The 19402-nt window shown below is 41.6% G+C and overlaps 1 protein-coding gene and 1 non-coding gene across 4 annotated transcripts; one reads left to right on the top strand and one right to left on the bottom strand.

Annotated features, from left to right (window-relative positions):
- Window positions 1-5059: 5059 nt before the first annotated feature.
- LOC136487092 (nodulin homeobox-like) lies at window positions 5060-13757 on the bottom strand. 3 transcript variants are annotated; one of them, XM_066484226.1, is made up of 17 exons: window positions 13493-13742; window positions 12405-12535; window positions 12172-12327; window positions 11767-11850; window positions 11538-11663; window positions 9281-9496; window positions 8676-8807; window positions 8484-8579; window positions 8205-8372; window positions 7793-8081; window positions 7589-7711; window positions 7431-7500; window positions 7137-7197; window positions 6683-6793; window positions 6129-6593; window positions 6008-6042; window positions 5060-5889 (listed from the first exon to the last, which is right to left on the bottom strand). In XM_066484226.1, exons 2-17 carry the CDS (start codon window positions 12528-12530, stop codon window positions 5358-5360), a joined length of 2790 nt encoding a protein of 929 aa, XP_066340323.1. In that variant the 5' UTR covers window positions 12531-12535; window positions 13493-13742; the 3' UTR covers window positions 5060-5357. The 3 variants fall into 3 exon arrangements, with proteins under 3 accessions (XP_066340323.1, XP_066340322.1, XP_066340324.1); XM_066484225.1 differs by having other exon boundaries at window positions 12405-12530; XM_066484227.1 differs by lacking the exon at window positions 6008-6042 and having other exon boundaries at window positions 5728-5889; window positions 13493-13757.
- A 95-nt stretch (window positions 13758-13852) lies between these two features.
- Window positions 13853-13926, top strand: TRNAN-GUU (transfer RNA asparagine (anticodon GUU)). Its single transcript has one exon. It is a non-coding gene; the product is annotated as a tRNA-Asn (tRNA).
- Window positions 13927-19402: the final 5476 nt, after the last annotated feature.

Below are 19402 nucleotides of genomic sequence, written 5' to 3'. Positions count from 1 at the left end.
GACGACCTCCTGTCGTGGCTGGGTAGCCACAGCAGCGCTGCTGCTATCGCTCATCTTCAAACCGTCTGTCATCACCAGCGGTTAGTCCGACGACGGCGCTTGTACGGCTCTGATACCACTTGTTGGTCTCGAGATCTCCCACACGGGTGAGCCGACCGCTCACCGACGTTCTCGCACACAGACTACGGCTGGAGGTAGAAGAGAGAGAGAGTTCAGTTTTGCCATCTTCTCTGCAGAGCTTCCGCCAACGCTGGTGCTTTGTTGTGTGTGTGCTCTGTTCTCCCACCCTTTTCTACGTCCAGCCATAGTCTGTGTGCGAGAACGCCGGTGAACGGTCGGCTCACCCGTGTGGGAGATCTCGGGACCAACAGAGCATCCCTTGAATTTCTTGGCTGTTTTCTGCTTTGCCAGTACATGCATTGCTCATGAAACTTTTTTTTCCCCAACAAAAACGTTGATGCTTTTCACTTCGTGGCTTGAAATATTATAAGCTCCTTCAGGACATAAGAAATCTCAAAAACTCACCCTGAATGAGAGCAAAAAGCAAAAGAACTTCCATTTCTGAACTTTACAAAAAGAGCTAGCATCGACATAGGCGCGCTGGCAAGCAAAGAATCGAAGGTGGTACGCTTTGCTTGCACCATCTGCACAAAAGGTGACAAACGTATTTCCTTTGCCTCAGCAATGATCCAAGTATTGATCCACTCATTCTCGTTCACTCAATCTGGTTCTTATATACGTGTCAAATGTCCATGCCCGCGGTGCCTTCCCAAAACTCCTCTGGTGGCACAAGCGTAGCAAATTCACTTTGAACAAGTAAACCATCGTTATCATTTAACATTAACTAGTCCATCAACCCGTGCGGCAGCACGGGTTAGATTGTTTCGTATGTGCTAACTTTGTGCTACTTAAGCAATAGAAAACGATGTTTAATATCTAAATAAATTTGATTTCAGGGTTTTGTTTTTTTTTTTCCTTCCTCTGTTTTGAACCGTGTGTATAGCAATATTACAAAATTATTATCTTTTTTTTTGTTAACAGTTGTTGATAATTAGATATAAATTTAAGTATTTTTGAATTATAGTTCACAATGGTAGTCATATTTAACATATCTGATACTTTTTCTTATTAAACATAATATATTATATGGCTATTTGATGAATTTTTAGCATTTAGATTTTCCTACACTACCCCAGACCAGGACTGTCGGTTCAATACCCCTCTTCACTGCCGGATTTTGAACTGACAATGGCATACCGGCAGTGATGGGGGCTCACATCACAGCCGGTAACTTCGAACCGCCAGTGATATCAAATGTCACTACCAGTTCCTGGTGGCACCCGGCAATGTCCAGTTGAGCCAACACTACCGGTTTATGACTCAAGTCGGCAGTGTTCTGTCAAACAACACTGCCGGTTTGTGGCCAAAGCCGACAGTGTTGCCTTGGCCAACACTGCCGGTTTGTGGCCCAAGTCGGCGGTGTTGCCTTGACCAGCACTGCCGGTTCAAGGCCCCAGCCGGCAGTGTTGCCTTGTGCATCACTGCCGGCTTGTTGCTCAAGCCGGCAGTGTTTTCTTGTCCATCACTACCGGTTTGTATGTCAAGCCGGCAGTGATGTCTTGCACAACACTGCCGGTTTGTAGCTCAAGTCGGCAGTGCTCTCTTCAACATCAATGCTGGTTTATGCTAACCAGCAGTGATCTCTTTGTCACATTTTATTGTTTTATAATTTATTTTATTATTTTTTTGTGGAATTGGATTTCGTTTTATATTTGTTATGTAGACGACAGGTCCATCAACATAAAATATTACAAATGTTACGGTTACAGTTTAAATGTACTTATCAAGATCTCGATCCCTCAAAATAAAAAAAAAGAAATTGTAATAGTCTAGTAAGCTGCTCTGGCCCATATTGTTTCTTGTACTTGGTGGACTGTGAAATGGAGAATACTCCTTTTCTTTCTAACATCTCGGATAAGATGAAGGATGCTAGCTCCGATGACAGTGCTATGATCTCCATTTCTAACAGCCTTTCGTGATTAAATTTCTTGCGCTGTCGTTCAAACAAGATGATATCGAAAGACACAAATGTAAGATAAAGCAGTAGATCATTTTGTTGAATTAACATACATAAATGAAATGGGGATCATACACCAATTCATCTGCCTTTTCAGATTTTCCGCCGAGGTAGCGAAGCATTGCCCACATTTCGTAGAACCTGCATTCATTGTTTCCCGCCAGCTCCTTTAGGGTCTTCAATTCAATTGGTGCAACCTAGAATGGGACCTTCGTCCCACCGATCATTCTTCCCTGGATATTGTGCCACATTATAAAGCGTGAATAGGGGCAACATTAGAATGTGCTATGTGCGATTAGAAAGCAATATGTTATTAGGTTCACTCAGCACTTTGACTAGGGGATCGAGCAAAGAAAGCCGCTTTTTCTTTGAGTCACACGCCTCGATACAATTTTTACTAATATCGATAACAATGAAGACGAAATGGTTGCTGCAATCACAAAATCCTAGTTAACGAATAATCGTAACTAAAACAAGAAGCATAAAATAAGAGCAGAGAATACATACTCGCAGTTGTAGGCTAAAAGTATTTGGGTTTTTTATTCATCTTGAATTGTTCAAAAACCTCAACCACGTTGTTGTTAAATCTTCCACGTCATTTCCATGAATGCCTCCGCATGTTTTCTCGTTGACTCGTTCGGGGTCCAAGAAGGCTATACGAGCGTATCTTCTGTTTAAACCATATTTTGATACACACCTGCACAATCATGGGAAATGTTCAAAAGTTAACTATTTGTGTATCAAGAGAGTAGTTAATTATAATATCGTGCGAGTAGGGTACTTACACATAGTCCACAATGTCAATATTAGTGTATCCAGAGAGCGTATCTGGTATAGGTGAAACAAGCACTCCCAACCAATAAAGTGCTTCTCTTCATCAGGATAATAAAAAAAAACATGCGGGGAGCGGATAATAACTTTGAAACCCCCCACTCCGTTTCTGTTGCTTGTGCCATGTAATAATCATGCAAATCACGCATATATGTTGGCAATTTTTTATACTCCTCGGTGGCCACCCAAAAATTGCATCTTTGATACTAGATTGTGGGTACCGATATGAGCTCCCAGGCTCAATGCCAAGCCGTTCCAATTCCTTAAGTTCACTTTCAAATTCGTCCATCTTATGCTCAGTTCCAAGTACTCCGGGGATTCCTTGTATTCCTTGAATTCCTGCAAAAAGTCCTTCTGCTTGGTGTACTCTCCTTTATCCCATTGTGGCTCTTTACCCATGAGGATATATTGCTTGTACAATGTCCCATTAAAAGTCTTGAACGTTGTCTCCATGATTTCTTTTGCTTTTTTCTTGACTTGCTCCTTGTCGTAGCTAGGTGGGAAAGTGAAATATTGTGGGAACCTATTATCTCACTAGTGTTAGGACCCACCCCTCTTTTGGGTCAACATGTAGGCACGCGTTAAGCCGCTCGAGAACATTTTTAATTGAAAACGTGCGGCACGCGTGAAGGTCGTCACGAGTCGCGACTACCTTCCGTCCTCTCACTACTGGAAACTTGAAATTCCTTGACAGTTTCGAATTTTTTTTTTACAGTTATTGCATAAACCGTCAGGGTAAATAGAATTACCTTGATGATTTCTGGAAAACACACAGGAAAATTGATATTATCTTGACGGTTTCTGGAAAACACATAGGGAAATTAAATAACCGTCAAGGAAATTCCTAATTAACTGTGAATGCACATCACCGTCAGGGAAATTCCAAATTCCTTGACGGTTTTGTATTTTCTTGACGGTTATTGCATAAACCATCAAGGTAAATAGAATTATCTTGACAGTTTCTAGGAAAACACACATGAAAATACTAGATACTCAAGAACATGAACAAAAGGTTTTCTCTTTTTAATCTGTGGTGAATTTTTTTAACTAGTGTTTCTCCCTCATACTAACTTCAAATGATATGTTTCTTTTTCCTAGTCCTATCTAAAATCATGATCTACCAATTAACAACATTTGTTTGGATACCAATTATTGTTTCTGGGTTCTTTTGCATATGTTTGTTTTTCATTCATGTATATAGAGAAAGCACATTATGAAACAACCTTTATAAAATGTCTTTCATACTCCAAACTTTGTGTACATAAAATATGCTACATACATACTGTTGTGTAAAAGTTTCAAAATTTTTGAAACCGATTTCCTATTTTCTATAGTCTAAATGAATTTCTACGCGCTTATCGAAAGTAATTCCAAATTGAACAGTGGGTACCTCCAATAAGGTTCCAAGAACATTATAAAATTTATATTTATGCTCATATGTTTCACTCTTGGCCATATCCAGAGATGGATGAAAAAAACATTTGTTTGTCGTGGATAATTCATCCTTCTATCTCTAAATTAACATAAAATATTTGTAATAATTCAAAACTTTGTTAGAAAATTCTACAAATTTGCATGACAACATGTTTTTGGTGTACAATGTTCCAATAAAAGTTTCAAATGTGTTTAAAAAAGAGGTGTCATATATTGTTCACAAATGGTATATCTCATGTGTCCATTTGTGAACAACGTATAGTACCACTTTGTTAAAATAATTTAATTTTTTTATGGAAAGCATGCAGACAATTACTAATTTCCTTGTCGCGCTAGCCTGACGGTTATTCCCTGATGGTACACCATCAGGAATACACCGTCAGGAAAATTGAATTTTAATTTCACTGTCAGGAAAATTGAATTTTAATTTCACTGACAGTATTTTTTATTTCCCTGACGGTAAGTGCACCGTCAGGGAATTTCTACTTTCTAGTTGTGTCTCGTCCATCTTCCTCGGTTGCCCATTGGTGTATCAATTCTACTTCGTTCTATAAAATGTTTGAACTGATAAGCAAAGCTGATCTTGCAACAGGTGTTTACTTGTATTTTGTTAAGTGGTGTTCAACTGATCACTCACTTCCTCTCAGGCCATCACCCCCTATAGAATTTCGCCGCCAACGCTCGTTCTGGACATGAAATGCTTCACTGATTTTCACGTTGACTGAAGAAACAAAAGATTATATTCCATCAGTTAGCAGTGTCCGTTCAAAAAAAAAGTCGGCACCAGTTTCACATGTCCCGTTGCAGGTGCCAGTAACACCGGTAGTAAAATTAGTAACCACCAGCATTGCTTGAGACAATTAGTTGATAGATACATCTCAGTTAACCAAAGGTCTTAACATAATGTTACTTAGGCCCCCGAGAATCCCATGATCCGATCTCTCGTCCTAAACCAAAGGCTCCCTCTACGCATCTTGTGCCTCACGGTACAACCTGACAAAGAGTTTCTGCCTTGCTACACTGCAGGCGACAGCCTGACGACGTCCCAAGAGACCCTCATGATGCCACCATTCCTCGCCTCTGCCTCCTGGAACGTCCTCCCAGATGCCTCAGAAGGGTGTGGGAGCTCCCTCCACCTCTCGGTCCTGAGCTCAGTGACATCGACCATGCAGACGCGGCTCTCCGCCGGGCTCTTCCCTGGTGTTTGGAAGACCTTGCCCCTGCCAACCTCCTTCCCGTCGCTGTCAACTAGCGAGACGAGGCGGCCAGGCTCCAGTGAGAAGGATCTCGTGAATGGGCGGATCAGCATTGTGTTCGGGGATAACTCTGCCTGCGATGTTTGCTCATTGCTGTCCGGGCTCACCAGTCTGCCTTTGGATAGAGCGTTCATCACCCTCGCAGGGGGTAGATAGTTGTCCTCTCCGGCACTTTCAGAAGACTCGCCAAGTTGGAGAGTAGCTGGTGTAGATGGCTTATCAGCATTCTCCCCCTCAAATGGTCCTCTTTCTTTTGCAATGCGAGCAAGCTTAGCTTTCCGATTGTTCAACCTGGAATTTGCATGAGAAAGCTGTTACAAATAGCTGTAGATGAAAAGCACAAAAACAGTATTATAAATTTGAAGAAAGAAACTTCAAAGAAGGATGGCTAAAGAAGATTCAGTTTTACCAGTTTTTAAGTTGTGATGCTGTGATCTCTGGGCCCTACAAAAGCACGGCCGTGTTTTTCATAAATGAGAATGCATTCAGTAATTAGACGTAAGAAGAGAATGCCCCCAAGTGAAAAATACCTGCAGACTTAACTTCTCTGACCAACTCTGCAATAGAACAGTGTTCTTGTGCATCTCAGGCTCATCTACTAGAGCCTTCTCTAATTCATCCATTTGCTCATTATTCATAAGGGTCCGCTTCCTTCTCTTAGGTTGCCTCTCGTCATACATACTACTCTCTCCTTTCTCATCCTCCTGGAGACCATTTTCTTTTGTGAGTTCTGGTGTTTTGAAATTATCCACACTGCTGGATGCTGGATCAAGATCCATTTTACTGCGCTGGTGTCCAGTGCTAACACCGGAAGCGACAACCGAAGAGCCACCACTGACTGTTCTTGCAACGCCAAGATGGACTAGGTTTTGACCAACTGCATTCTGCAGGAAACCACCATTTCTAGAGACAGTGTTCTTTGGAGTCCCATCCTTACCATTTCCCTCTGGATTTATTGGGGGTATTGGTGTAGACACTTCCATGTTCTGCACATCCTGTTGTCATCAGCTTCCGATTAGAATCCAATTCACTGTGGACCCAATCACCAGTGATGTTTCATTGACCCACTCATCTAAGTATTTACCTTTGGAAGGTTATTCATTTTGGAGTCTGGAGTGCTTGTCCGTGTTAGCAAGGGCTGCTGCACTGGGTGAATGTCCTCCGTGCTTTCTGGTGGAGTATCATTTTGTCCCACCTGAAACATTCCATAATGAGGCCATCCAACAATTAAACAGAGACTGAAAAAAGGATTTGAAGCAAACTGCTGCAAATGCAAACTGAATACCCAATGCAAGTATTCAAGCATCAACAGCCACACAAGTAAAGAGAGCTTAATGTTTTTTATGGCTAATAAAATTTGTACTGAGCAGATTATGTGCAAGTTCCTCTATTTAGTGTGCACGCTCAGCAGTTGTTTTATTATGATAAAGATGAGATTTCTCTGCCAACAAAATGTAACACTTCAGTACCATTGATAGGTCAAACACTTCAGTACCATTGATTGGTCATTATGATAACAATGAGTACAGAAAACAAACCTTTACTGCAACTTGCTCAACTTGTGATTTACACCAAGATTGTAGCTTATCAGAAAAATCACTGCCAAAAGGTAACCAAAAGCTTAGAAATATTATCAAGGCATTCAGAGTAGTAAATTATCAAGGAGTACACAATAAAGTATAATCAAAACCAATGTTTTAAGCATAATCAGACAAAGATCCTACAAAACCCACAGAAGAAGTTAGACAATATAAAATATAAAATACAGTAAAACCAGGATACAATATAAAACCAGGATACAATATAAAATACAGTAAAATGGTTTTAAGCACCTTAATAACACCACATCTTCCACATTTAACAAATTCGGAACCAATGTTTTAGCATAATCAGACAAAGATCCTACAAAACCCACAGAAGAAGTTAGACATGCCACATAATGGATATATATTAACCAACAGATAACTAGAAACAGCAAAACTAACTTTACCTAAGTTTCTACAGACTTTAGTGGCCTTGAAATCACTAGAAGCTGACTCGTCTGCTGATAGTTTAGGACTCCCAGACACCAAGTACTTTTGAAAGTTCAGAAGAAAAAGATCCCTTTCTTGCTCTGTTGACAGAACAAACAGAAATTATTTTAAAGAATGTGTTGCGAATAATTAAAACTCATAACATGTAGGAATAGTCTAACCTTCACAAATGTTTGGAACAAAAATATGCAAATTTGCTATTATTTTCACTACACATGATGTTCTTGTCTGTGCATATGCCATTGAAGGCAAGCTAGGGCGAAAAGGGCATGAATAGTTAGCTTTAGCTTCAGTCAACACATTATCAGAAGCTAACAGTGCCACCTCAGATGCACCAAAAGGATCATAATCTAGACTTGCATCTTCCTCAATTGTTGGTACGTTGACAGAGCACCAACTTGAAACAAATTCCTCATGAGGAGTTGCTAAAATCTGGGTTAAAAACGGGACCTGCAAAATTTATGAACAAAAAGAAGTTGAAGCAAGACATTATCTTGGCTTAAAAACACATCCACTTGCTAAGGAAATGCAAGATATAATTGTTAACGCAAGTAGTTAAGCAAAAAAACTTACAGTGTTAGTCATAAAGGAAGATCTGAAGTTTGAATCATCAGAGAAGACATCAACAAGACGCAATGCACTGATAAGCACAGATCCCATGGGGTAAATCTTACCCTTATCATGAGAATCAGAAGTTATGTTTTGTTTTCTTCCAAATGCAATCTTCAGCAAATTAAGAACCTGCAGTAACCGAGCAAAATCAAAATTTGGAGAAAGCGAATATTTTTTTTAAGTAGCAGCAGATACAGAGGAATATATTCCTGGGCAGTGGTCAGCCCCAGTAGAACTGACCTCTAGAGCCAAGGTTTGCCCTAGCCGCCTGCTGTTTGGGTTAGTGGCAACTTCATCGAGGTAAGAGATACTTTCAGCCTCACAAAGTTGCAACAGCTGGGAAATTGAATATATCAACAATTTAATCAGTCACTTAATATAGGTTTGCACTACTACGCTCCAATTCTGGTAAATTGTGTGCAGTTAACTTACAATAGAAAGTATCTTTGCCTTGAGCCTGGAAATAGAAGCAACAAGATCGGTCGATTGCTTCAAACATTCAGGGACAACTAACTTCAGTATAGTGTGAGAAAGTGACAGTATGCCTCCATTTCTAGAGAGTTCCTGCATTAAGTGAGAAGTTCCTTAACATGCAAGCTTCCAAGAGCATTATATTTAATAACTGTGTAGTAGCCAATTACAGATTTGGCCAACTACTATATTTTTCAACAAAAATGTAACTTCACCCAAAACTAGTACATAAGGTTTCACACAGTATTCAATTTAATAAGGTTCCAAGTAGAAGATGAACCATGTGAACTACAGTGGGGGGAAATCATAGTCAACATGATAACTTCTATTTTTGATAATTTAATAAAGTTCCAAGCACAAGAAAGACTAGAAGTAAGATGAACCATGTGAACCAGTGGAGTGAAATCATAGTCAACATGATAACTTCTATTTTTATCATCAAATGGTATAGCACAACTACTAATCTCTTACTAAGTCAAAATGGAGAAGAAAAGGCAATCACACCAAGTATTCTTTTTCTCCCTCAATAGCATAAAAAATTATATGCCTCTAAAGATAGGTGAGACCTTATTTTTTAAAATCCGATCACGAAACAGCTTTTGCTGGCACAACAACAAGAGAAATTGCAGTGATGCTTCACACTGTTGGCAGATGAAGTGAGCACGACGACATTCCAAAGAACCAACATGAAAGGAACCAGAGCCCATTGATGATAATCTGATATTTAACAGCCTCACATCTTCATGCAAACTATCAAAGGCCACATCCATAAAGATATCAACCTGAACATGAATCATTAAATGTTAGTATGCGCACCAATGATTGAATTATGTGTTCCTAAGAGCAACTCCAGCAGTAGCCCCCAAATTAGAGACCCCATTTTATATTTGGGTGCTATCCCTATTTTTATTGGTCCAAATTTGTGCTTCCACTCCAGCAGTAGCCCCAAAACGAAGGCCCCCAAATCCATATTAGTAGACAATGACATAAGGGGCCCACTTGTCATTGGGTCAAATCTATCTTCTTCTCCTGAAATCCACCCCACATACCGTGACGCGTGCAGAACGAGCGCTCGCCTGTGCCGGCAGGGCTGCGAGGGCCGAGCTCGCGCGGCCAAGCAGAGGGTACCGAGCCCGCACGGCGGAGTAGAGGGAGGCCCGCACGGCGGAGCAGAGGGGAGCAGCGGACCCGCGCGCACACGGCGGCGGCGGAGGAGAAGGGGCCGACGCCGGGGAGGAAAGGTCGCGGACGCCATGGCAGGGGGCGCGCGCTCGAGCTTGCACATGCCCGGGTGGAGAAGGGGTGTGGCGCGAAGGGGAGGAGCCGGTGAGCCCTCCGTCCCTGCCTTCCGTGGATCTGGTCGCGTGGAGCTCGTCGGAGGAAGCCACCGGAGGGAGAGGAGCCGCGCCGCCGGTGCTCGATCTCGCTTCCGCGCGAGGGAGGAGAGGGAGCCGCACCGCCGGTGCTCGCTGCCGCACTGGGACACCGCGACGCTCGTCGGAGGAAGCCACCGGAGGGAGAGTTGCAGCGCCCGCACGGATGGGGGCCGGGTTGTTGGCCCAACCAAAATGGGGTCTGGTGAGAGGATTTGGGTGCCCACACAAATTTGGGGTCCGTAGTAGGGGCCCTGCTGGAGTTGGATTTTTGACCTGAGCCCCCATATTTAGCTATGGGGGCTCAAGTAGGGGCCTTGCTGGAGTTGCTCTAAGCAGATACACATTGCTGAATAGCATATATATTGAAAGAATAGCATTATGAATCAGTATGTGTACAACAGGGTATCAAAACGAGAAACAAGTGCTCAGATAGAATTTTTCCAAACAACATATACATATAAAAACCCAAATCACAGGATTACAAAAATATACACATGAAAAAACTTGAATCATAGCATCATATAAGACACAGAACATAAACTGGGCAATAGTCAGCCAAGCATTAGCATAAACTACGTCTCTTATAAGCATAGCCTTTGAGACATTGGGGGCACGCCTGTACATCTAGGCAACAAGGTGTTACTGTGGTGCCCTGTGGCATTGGGGGCATGCCTAGACACCTAGGCGACACCTCAGAAATCATGCTTATACGACAGTAAGAACAACAAGGGATCTATTGTACTGATATAACCCAGATAAACGAACTGAGTTTTAACAGCAATGTTAACATGAAAAGTAAGAAGGCATGTACGTATGTGTACAAAATTCAAGCAGCATAACTCCAATGCAGAAAACTAGCCTCATGTCGACTGCAAGATTTTACAGCAAGTTTGGATTAATAATTGACATGGCAGCTTGCAGTGATTGCTATCAATGTTATCAAATCGTCTAACCGATCCTAATCTCCATGGCAGCGATCAGCCCGACAAATCGTGGCTAATCATGAGTAATCGTGACTAATCGTAGTGCATAACTGATCGCCATGGCACCGATCAGCCCGACTAATCGCGATTAGTCAGAAGACTTCATAACATTGATTGCTATGTGATTCAAGCACAAAATGCCACACAAGGATAGCTAAAATAACTCTGGAATAAAACATCAAGAGTAAGGTTATCACTCAAAATCATGCTACATGATTATATTTCATGGAGAGGATAAATCCAAGAATCAACCTTTGTTACCATGAGATTAGTGTAGAGAAGCTGTTAGCAAAGATGTAGTAAACAAAACTTAGCAGATCAGGAACCAAAATAAAAGAAAAGACAACATGGGGTCTTTTGCTTTAGAAATAAGGTGGATGGCAAAATTCATAAGTTATGTTTCAGATAAAATTAACATATCACAAGAAATTGAAGAGTGGTCCTATGATAAACCCACATGTTACCTTTGGATGTGAAAGCAGAATATGGACAAGTTCATGCCACTGGGAAGAGAAGTAACTTGTCAGCAGATGAAGACTAGCTGCTACAAGTGACGCATGCACAAGCGGAGAAGCGCCATCATTATTCTCCTATTTTAAAAACAACAGCTGTTACCAGAATTAGTATCAGATGATAATTCAAAGTGGAGCACACATGAATGAATAAAAACATTTTGGTTTAACCCATTGAAACCTTCTTCTGTTCAGCAAGAATAGAAAGTAGGAAGAATATCAGGTCCATGACTTGTTCGGATAATTTGACATCGTCAAGAAGAACCTGCAAAGGAAATATTGCTGTGAGCTAGGTGCCCATCATTTAGCTAAATTAAATCAACCAGAAGATAAAATCCAAATATAAAACAGGTTGAGCTCGGTTGGACAAAGTCTATCAGCCTAATGACAACAAAGAAGCTTCATTACATTCCATAGGGCCTCAAAGTAAATAACTTGAATTATCCAAGCATCATACGTATGTGATGTAATTCACAAGCTAGCTTTTAACATGGAATATTAAAATCCTCAAATCATATCATAACCCATAAGAAACATAAGAATGGTATCATATGTTAAACTTGTGCGAGATAATAAAAGGAGTAACCTGCTCCAGTCTAGCATGGCGGGATGCTAGATCAGACAAACTATGCAAAAAGCGCATGCCACGAAGCACATATGTCAAGTCCGGGCCTTGCCCAAGTTCCAAACATACAGCAAGGAGATGAAGAGGAAGCGAGGACACAAGTTTTTCCATGTCCACCTACAACAAAGAACAGGTGTCAGGGAATCAGGCATTGCAAGTTTGCAACATATGCAAACATTTGTACATACAAGTACCTGCTTTGGACCTCCGTCTTCTGTCTTGGACCGCAAAACAAAGTTGTCTGACTCCTTCAGCATCTCCCCAAGTTCTTTTGAGGTTAACCCACTAAGCTCTTCAACGGCAGATACCATGTCTATCATCTGAACTGAAAACAACAGGGAAACTCTTGTGATCCAGCAAGGCCATGAGAATTCTATGGTGAAAATCCTACTTATTCTAATCTTTCATAAGTTAGAACAAATATTTCTATTTTTTGTACAGTAGTCAAGAAGTGGCAAAACAACATCCTGGCTTGCAGATGAATTCACCCTGTTTGGCACATCAAGCAGTATGTATCTATGATATTTGAAAATTATCCATTAGAACTCAGTCATTTCCTAGTGTATATTGATAAAACCCAGTTCAATAATATCTTTAATAGCACAGTGCAATAAACTTTTTTTATCACTCAGCCTCCATACCCTATACATAGAAAAAATGAGGAGTTTTAACTACCTACAAAAGAATTACTAGCTTGAATTCAGAGTTTTATTATATTAGGCAACAAATATTTCCAAGGAAACTTGCATGAGTAGTGCTGCTTAGCTTAAATGAGAAATGCAGGAAATTTGCATGAACCGGTTGTACAAACCCAAATCACTTCCATCCAAAGGTTATATGCATACCAGCCCAGCCCATGGCAGACCCAGTGGCACACTGGCCAGTTCGTACTTCGTAGTGGATTAAATCATAAAAAGACCCCAAAACCTCCCAATAATATAATTTATACTGTACAATTTAACTCCCTCGCTACTGTTCTTCGCATCTGTCCTTGTAGGAAACGGGGGCGGCAGTGGATTCGTAAACTGATTCCATAAAAGAGAAGGCAAAAAAATATGAAAAACAAAGGTGCTCTTTTTACCCCCAAATCATACAGCGCACCTGTGAGCATCAAGCTACGAAATGTATCAGCGCATCAAATCCATCTCAAAAAAAAAAACCTAACCCCGGGAAGCAAGCTGAAGCTAGCGAGTACGCAACGGACCACGCGGCGGCGGCGGCGGCGGTGGGTCGTTAGGCCGCGGGAGACCCGGGCCGCGGTGGGGGAGGAGAGGGAACTTACCTTGAGCCGGCGTAGCGACGAGGCAGCAGAGCCGGAGGCGCGCGGATCTCCGTCCGTCCGTCCGCTCCGCACCAGCCCAGCCGGCAGCGGCGGCGGCGGTGGATGGGGACGAGAGGGAGGAGATGAGGAGGATTTGGCGGTCGGCGCGGCGACCTTCGCTCCGGCGGCGGGTGGCGGAGAGGGGCTGGCGGAAGCGGCACGGCCGGCGTGGGGTGGGGACGGGACGGGGAGGGGAGGTGAGCACGAGGTGGGACTGAGCTTTCGTTTATTTTTTTTCTAGGGCTACTGATTTCTTTTTGGCATCTGCTGCTGGCGGTTGTGACGAATTTGGAGAGCCGAGCAGAATGGAGGACATCAGCTGCTGGAATAGCTCAGTTGGTTAGAGCGTGTGGCTGTTAACCACAAGGTCGGAGGTTCAAGCCCTCCTTCTAGCGTCTAAATTTTTCACTATTTTAATCAGAGTAAGTTTTTTTTTCTCCTTCTTATCTATCTGAACCAAAAGAACTCCCTAAATCAATTTTTCACTATTTTAATCAGAGTAAGGTTTTTTTCTCCTTCTTATCTATCTTAACCAAAAGAACTCCCTAAATCATGCATTAAAATATTTTTATTTTGATCCTTATTATCCTATTTTTCACCGCTTTGACATTAAAATATCTCAACCAAAAGAAATCCCTAAATCATGCATTAAAATATTTTTATCAAAATAATTCTTCTCATTGGTACCATAGAAAAATAGAACTCATCGAATAATGGTTAAAATATTTGGGGCTCTTGCGTTTGTACCCTCGTTTTGTATCGAAATTGTGATTTTACCCCTATTTTTTTTGACTTTGTGAATTTACCCCTACTGTGCCATTCACGAAGCACCAGTTTGCCCCTACTCCGTCATCCACCCCTAACGGTGTTAAACTTTGTACAAAAGGACATGAATGCCCATGCGATTTTGCCCCTGTTTGTTATGCATAATTGTGATTTTACCCTGATTTAGAATTAGACTTTTTTATTGTACGCTGACAATTGATTAAATTTGGTCAAACATATTTGGCACAACTTACAATTATTTAAAATATTTCGATATAATCTTTTGTGTGGGACCAAAAATCTTCAATGTATAAGAATGCATGTAGAACATCGGTTAACAAACTGTATAAGTAGATGCATGCACTGATAACCTTAGCACCTTACCACATAGGAATATCATACAGTACATGTTTTTTCAGCAAAAGTAACCGCCATACAAGTTGCTTCCATATCAGAGCCCCGTTTGCTTCTGTTTTCATCACCAAAATCCATTATAGGCAACACTACCGTGCTGGTACTGATCGCTGCATCGGTATTGCCGGTGGAACAATGGCCGTCCCTACGCGAGACAGCGGCGGTGTCGCAATCTGTCTCCGTAGGAAGACCAGGAGGCTGTACCTATAGCCGTGCGGAACGCTGCAAGGGCAAGCTGTCAGAGCAAGACATGAAGTCGTCGGCCATTCCCGACGAGCCGTGAAGCAAGACGCCAACGTGGCCATCCTTGCGGTGATGCGGGGAAGAGCAAGCGTACATGAGTGCCAGTCTGGCGCCTGCGTGCGTGCCCGGGTCCAGCAATTTGGCCCTGAAATGTCAACTCAACATTTGGCATCATCTGTCCATTGTATGTCTGAAGAACTCGCTCTGCAGCTGCACGTCTTGTAAATTCAACAAAACCATAGCCCTGAAGCTGTCCTGAATTCTGGTCACGGATGAGCTTCACATTTTGAACCTGAAAAATCATGTAAATATGAAGTAAAGGGTCAGAAAATCATGAATGCATGGGCAGCATACATCTATAAACACCAATCAGGAAAAAAGTTCAGGACTATACCAAACAGCAGTGGTAAACACCTCCAAATAATATGATTTAAGGCTCGGAAGAACTAGCTGTGTTGCCTGGTATCTCTCTTATCTTAGAACTTTAAAAGTGACACCATGGCAAATGCTGAGAGCTACTCAACATTTTAACTATCATTGCTACTGCATTGCCAATTGACTTCTCATTTTTTGGGGCACATTCTTGATTTATTTCTAGGTAAAACAACCACGCAACATTGTCCTATGGAACAAGAAACAGGTTTTCCTAACAACTCTAGATATTGTCCTCATATTATATATACAAAGATAAATAGGATTTAGATCTTCACTCATTGAGTTGGAGACTAGCAACTGAAACTTACAGGATTTAGAAGAAACTCTTCTTTGTATGCACTATATTGACTCCGCTTCTTTTCTAACTCATAAGCCCATAAGGAACGATCAGTTGGCAAATACCCCAAAAGAAGCTGCACACTATAAAAATAGTAGAATAAATATCTCATGTAGAGAGTAATTAGATAACAAAAATTGATGTAAATTGTACAGACATACTGCCAGAAGCTCCTAGAGTGCATGCTTAATCATGACGGTTCACAAAACAATGCATGATACATAAATTGGGGTCAATGTGGAATGCAAGCCATGGTAAACCCACACCTATCAGAATTAGAACATCAAATGGACACTGATGGTAATCAAACACAGGACAAGATTGAATATAAGATATAGCCCAGGAGGGTAAAAAAATAAGACAGTTTAGTTTTCACTTCCACTGAAAAAGGCCATGAAACCTTTTCAAGGTATATTTCTTACACAAATTTTCATTCCCCATTTACCAAACAACCACCAGCCCTGCAGATCCCTACGCTCTTGTGACCTTAAGAAACTACACACTTTGTAACTCTATCTCCATGTCTCAATTCAACCAAAAAAACTTGACGACAGACATAAGTCAGCTATGCAGAATGAAAAAAATGACCAACAGTTTGAGCTGTGAACCTTTCTCCTTCCTCATTTACCTCACCAGCTCAATCTCTCACCATCAAATTACAGTCTAAAGCAGTGCACAAAGGACATTGGCTCACTAACACAGGACACCCGTGTTAACGGTACTATGAACAATTCGTATTCATACTAATAATTACTAAATTTGTAAAATAGAGATCTCTGTAAAATAAGACCCCAATCAAATACCATCGCTAAACCCTTGAAGCGCAACTAGGAAATGCAGAACTCCGAACTATCAACCAAAATTCGCAATACAATCAGAAGAGAATGCGAGTGGGGACCTTCCAGAGAACAGGTCGGACACCACCACCCCGAGGCAGGCTAAGCGCCGCAGCTCTCCAATGTTCACCACCTTCTTCGACAACTGCACGCACCCACAAGAGAGTCAATCAAACAGGAAAAGCTTAGTGAGAATCCAAGCGATAACCAACACCCCGCTTTTCCTGCACGCACCGTGCCCTTGAAGTCGGAGAGCAGCTGCGCCCGTATCACCGCCACTGCGGGCGCGAGCCTGGGGAGGAGCGGGGCGGAGTGAGGATGAGCTGCGCCGCCGCCAGTAGTCGCGCCGCCGCCGGTACTCCTCAAACCCTAACACGTGAGCCGCGCCGCCGGAGTGTGGCGGAGGGAGGAGGAGACGCGCCAGGGGGGAGCGGGAAGGAGGGAGGATGAGCCACGCCAGGGGGAGCGGGAAGGAGGGAGGAGGAGCTGTGCCGCGGCTGCACGCCCAAAGCCCCCGCACCGCGCGTCGCGTGCCAAGCCCCGCGGCCCTCGCGCGCCATGTGCCGAGCCCCGCCGCCGCCCCGCGCGCGACGAGCCCCGCCGCTGGGAGCCGTTGCCGCACCGCGCGCTGTGCGCTACCAACGCCGCCGCCGCCGGATGCCCCCGACGCCCCGGTCGATGCAGCCGGCCCGTGAGAAAGGCATAGTTTCCTTATGGAAGCTGAATATAAGGATAAGGGGCAATTTGGTCTTTTCGCCTTTGTTTTTTCAAATTTTGAATTTTTTTAATTCATTTATTCCATGACCATCTGACGGCATCCAAATCAGGGGCAAACGGATGATTCAATTTAAAATAGCAAGGGCAAAATCACAAAGTTGAGAAAACAAGGGTAAAATCATAATTAGACTCCTGCATAAGGGCAAGAACACCATTTTCCCAAAATATTTTTATCCTTCCAAAAGGAATGATTTGGAAGAAAATCCACTATTTTTTCTAATTACCATATCATTCCAAATGGAGTTGTCATTATGCAATATGCAGATGACCCAGTTTTTATGTCTAAAGCATGATTTGGAAAATGCAAGGAATCTTAAGTTGTTATTTTATTTGTATGAGTTGATGTCTGAATTCAAGACCAATTTTAACAAAAGTGAACTTCTTGCTATCAATGGTGATCAAGACATGTAGAGCCTATGCTACATTATTTAATTGTCAGATAGGTCACTTCCGTATTAAAGTACTTGAACGATAAACATAATCATTCAAGTATAAACATAATTATTTTCCAATCTTTTTTGGCCCATGAAAAATAATGGGGTCATAATCAATGATAACTTGGAGAATTTGCTGCGGGGATTTCAGATTATTTAAAAGAAACTAGACTATTTATATTTATAGTTATACGAATGAAATTATCTTAAATTAATTTTGATGAATGGTTTAACACATCGATGTGGACAACTAAATGCATGTTAGTGGATGAAGAGATAACTATCATAATTATATGTGCTAGTTGGCTATAATTGCAAGTTCTAGTGGATTGTTGATGTAGATAGCTTGCATGTTGAGAGAAATCTCTAGTGGGGTTTAGCTTTATAAGGTTATAGTTGCAAGTTCTAGTGGAATGTTGATGTGGATAGCTTGCATGTTGAGAGAAATCTCTAATGGAGTTTATATAATTGCAAGTGCTAGAGGATTGTTGATGTGGATAGCTTGTATGTTGAGAGAAATCTCTAGTGGGGTTTAACTTTATAAGGCTATAATTGCAAGTTATAGTGGATTGTTGATGTGGATAGCTTGCATGTTGAGAGAAATCTATAGTGGGATTTAACTTTTATAAAAGTATGGGACGTGATTTACTAAAAATGGGTTGATGGTTTATCTTTGTTACTTTTGTGATCACTGACAGGAGGAGACCGTAATTCATATGTTCTTTAAATGACATGTTGCCCAAGTGGTTTAGGCTGTTGTAGCTATCTGTTTTCTAATAACATTCCTAAGAATCTAACTCAATCCTCGGCATGTGTAAAGAAGTGGTTGCCAAACGGAAAGAAAAATTCATGCATTTGGGATTGCTGCCCTATGTTACGTTGGGCAATTTGGAAGACATGTAATAAAGCATGCTTTGAAGAAAAATATTACGAAGCCTTTTGAAATTGTCTATTTCACTTGTGCACTAATGCATATATCGGTGCAAGATTAAGGATACATGCTAGAGGGGGGGAGTAGATGGTTTTAACTAAAATCACAAAACACTAGACAAATTTATTTGGTAACACAACAGAGCCCTAAATACTTTTTGCTAAGTTAGCTGAAGGTTCGCAACTTAGGATGACAATTCAATAATTTAATGTCTAAGCATGTTAAGTGCTTAAAGTGAATTGCATAAGTGGAAATTGAGCACAAGAGATAATAGAAAAAAATTATCTTGCGGTATCGATGACTTACGATCATCCCTAACCTACGTTGAGTTGGATATTCAAAGTTCAATCGCTCATCTATTAACGCACAACTTGATCTTGAGCCAGTTAGTACCAACTAGGGTAAAAAACGGTACAGATATTTTCCGACGTATTCGAGACCAAATCCGTTTGGAGGGGTTCAGATCTGTCCGTATCCGAGTCTGAATATTCAACATATCTGAATCCGAATACTCAAATCGTATATTTATGATGTCGATATCCAATCGTATCATATCTGTCATGATTGATAATATCCGTATTCGAATCCGAATCCAGACAGAAATATAAAAACAAATGTAATATCATTGATATCTATCTGTATCCGATCCTTTTTCATCCCTACCTTCATACCCCGATTCTAATAGAATTGTTTTTCATC

The sequence above is a fragment of the Miscanthus floridulus genome, chromosome 10 (genome assembly GCF_019320115.1).
Source record: "Miscanthus floridulus cultivar M001 chromosome 10, ASM1932011v1, whole genome shotgun sequence".
NCBI lineage: Eukaryota > Viridiplantae > Streptophyta > Magnoliopsida > Poales > Poaceae > Miscanthus > Miscanthus floridulus.
This window is presented reverse-complemented; position numbering and strand designations above follow the sequence as displayed.

Excerpts from the sequence above, each read along its gene's own strand:
- LOC136487092 (XM_066484226.1), bottom strand. The coding sequence starts at position 12,530 with ATGATAGACATGGTATCTGCCGTTGAAGAGCTTAGTGGGTTAACCTCA. Across the intron at positions 11,664-11,766 it reads TTCTTGCTGAACAGAAGAAG|GAGAATAATGATGGCGCTTC; the intron begins GTTTCAATGGGT and ends TTTTTAAAATAG. Across the intron at positions 8,373-8,483 it reads GGCAAACCTTGGCTCTAGAG|GTTCTTAATTTGCTGAAGAT; the intron begins GTCAGTTCTACT and ends CGGTTACTGCAG.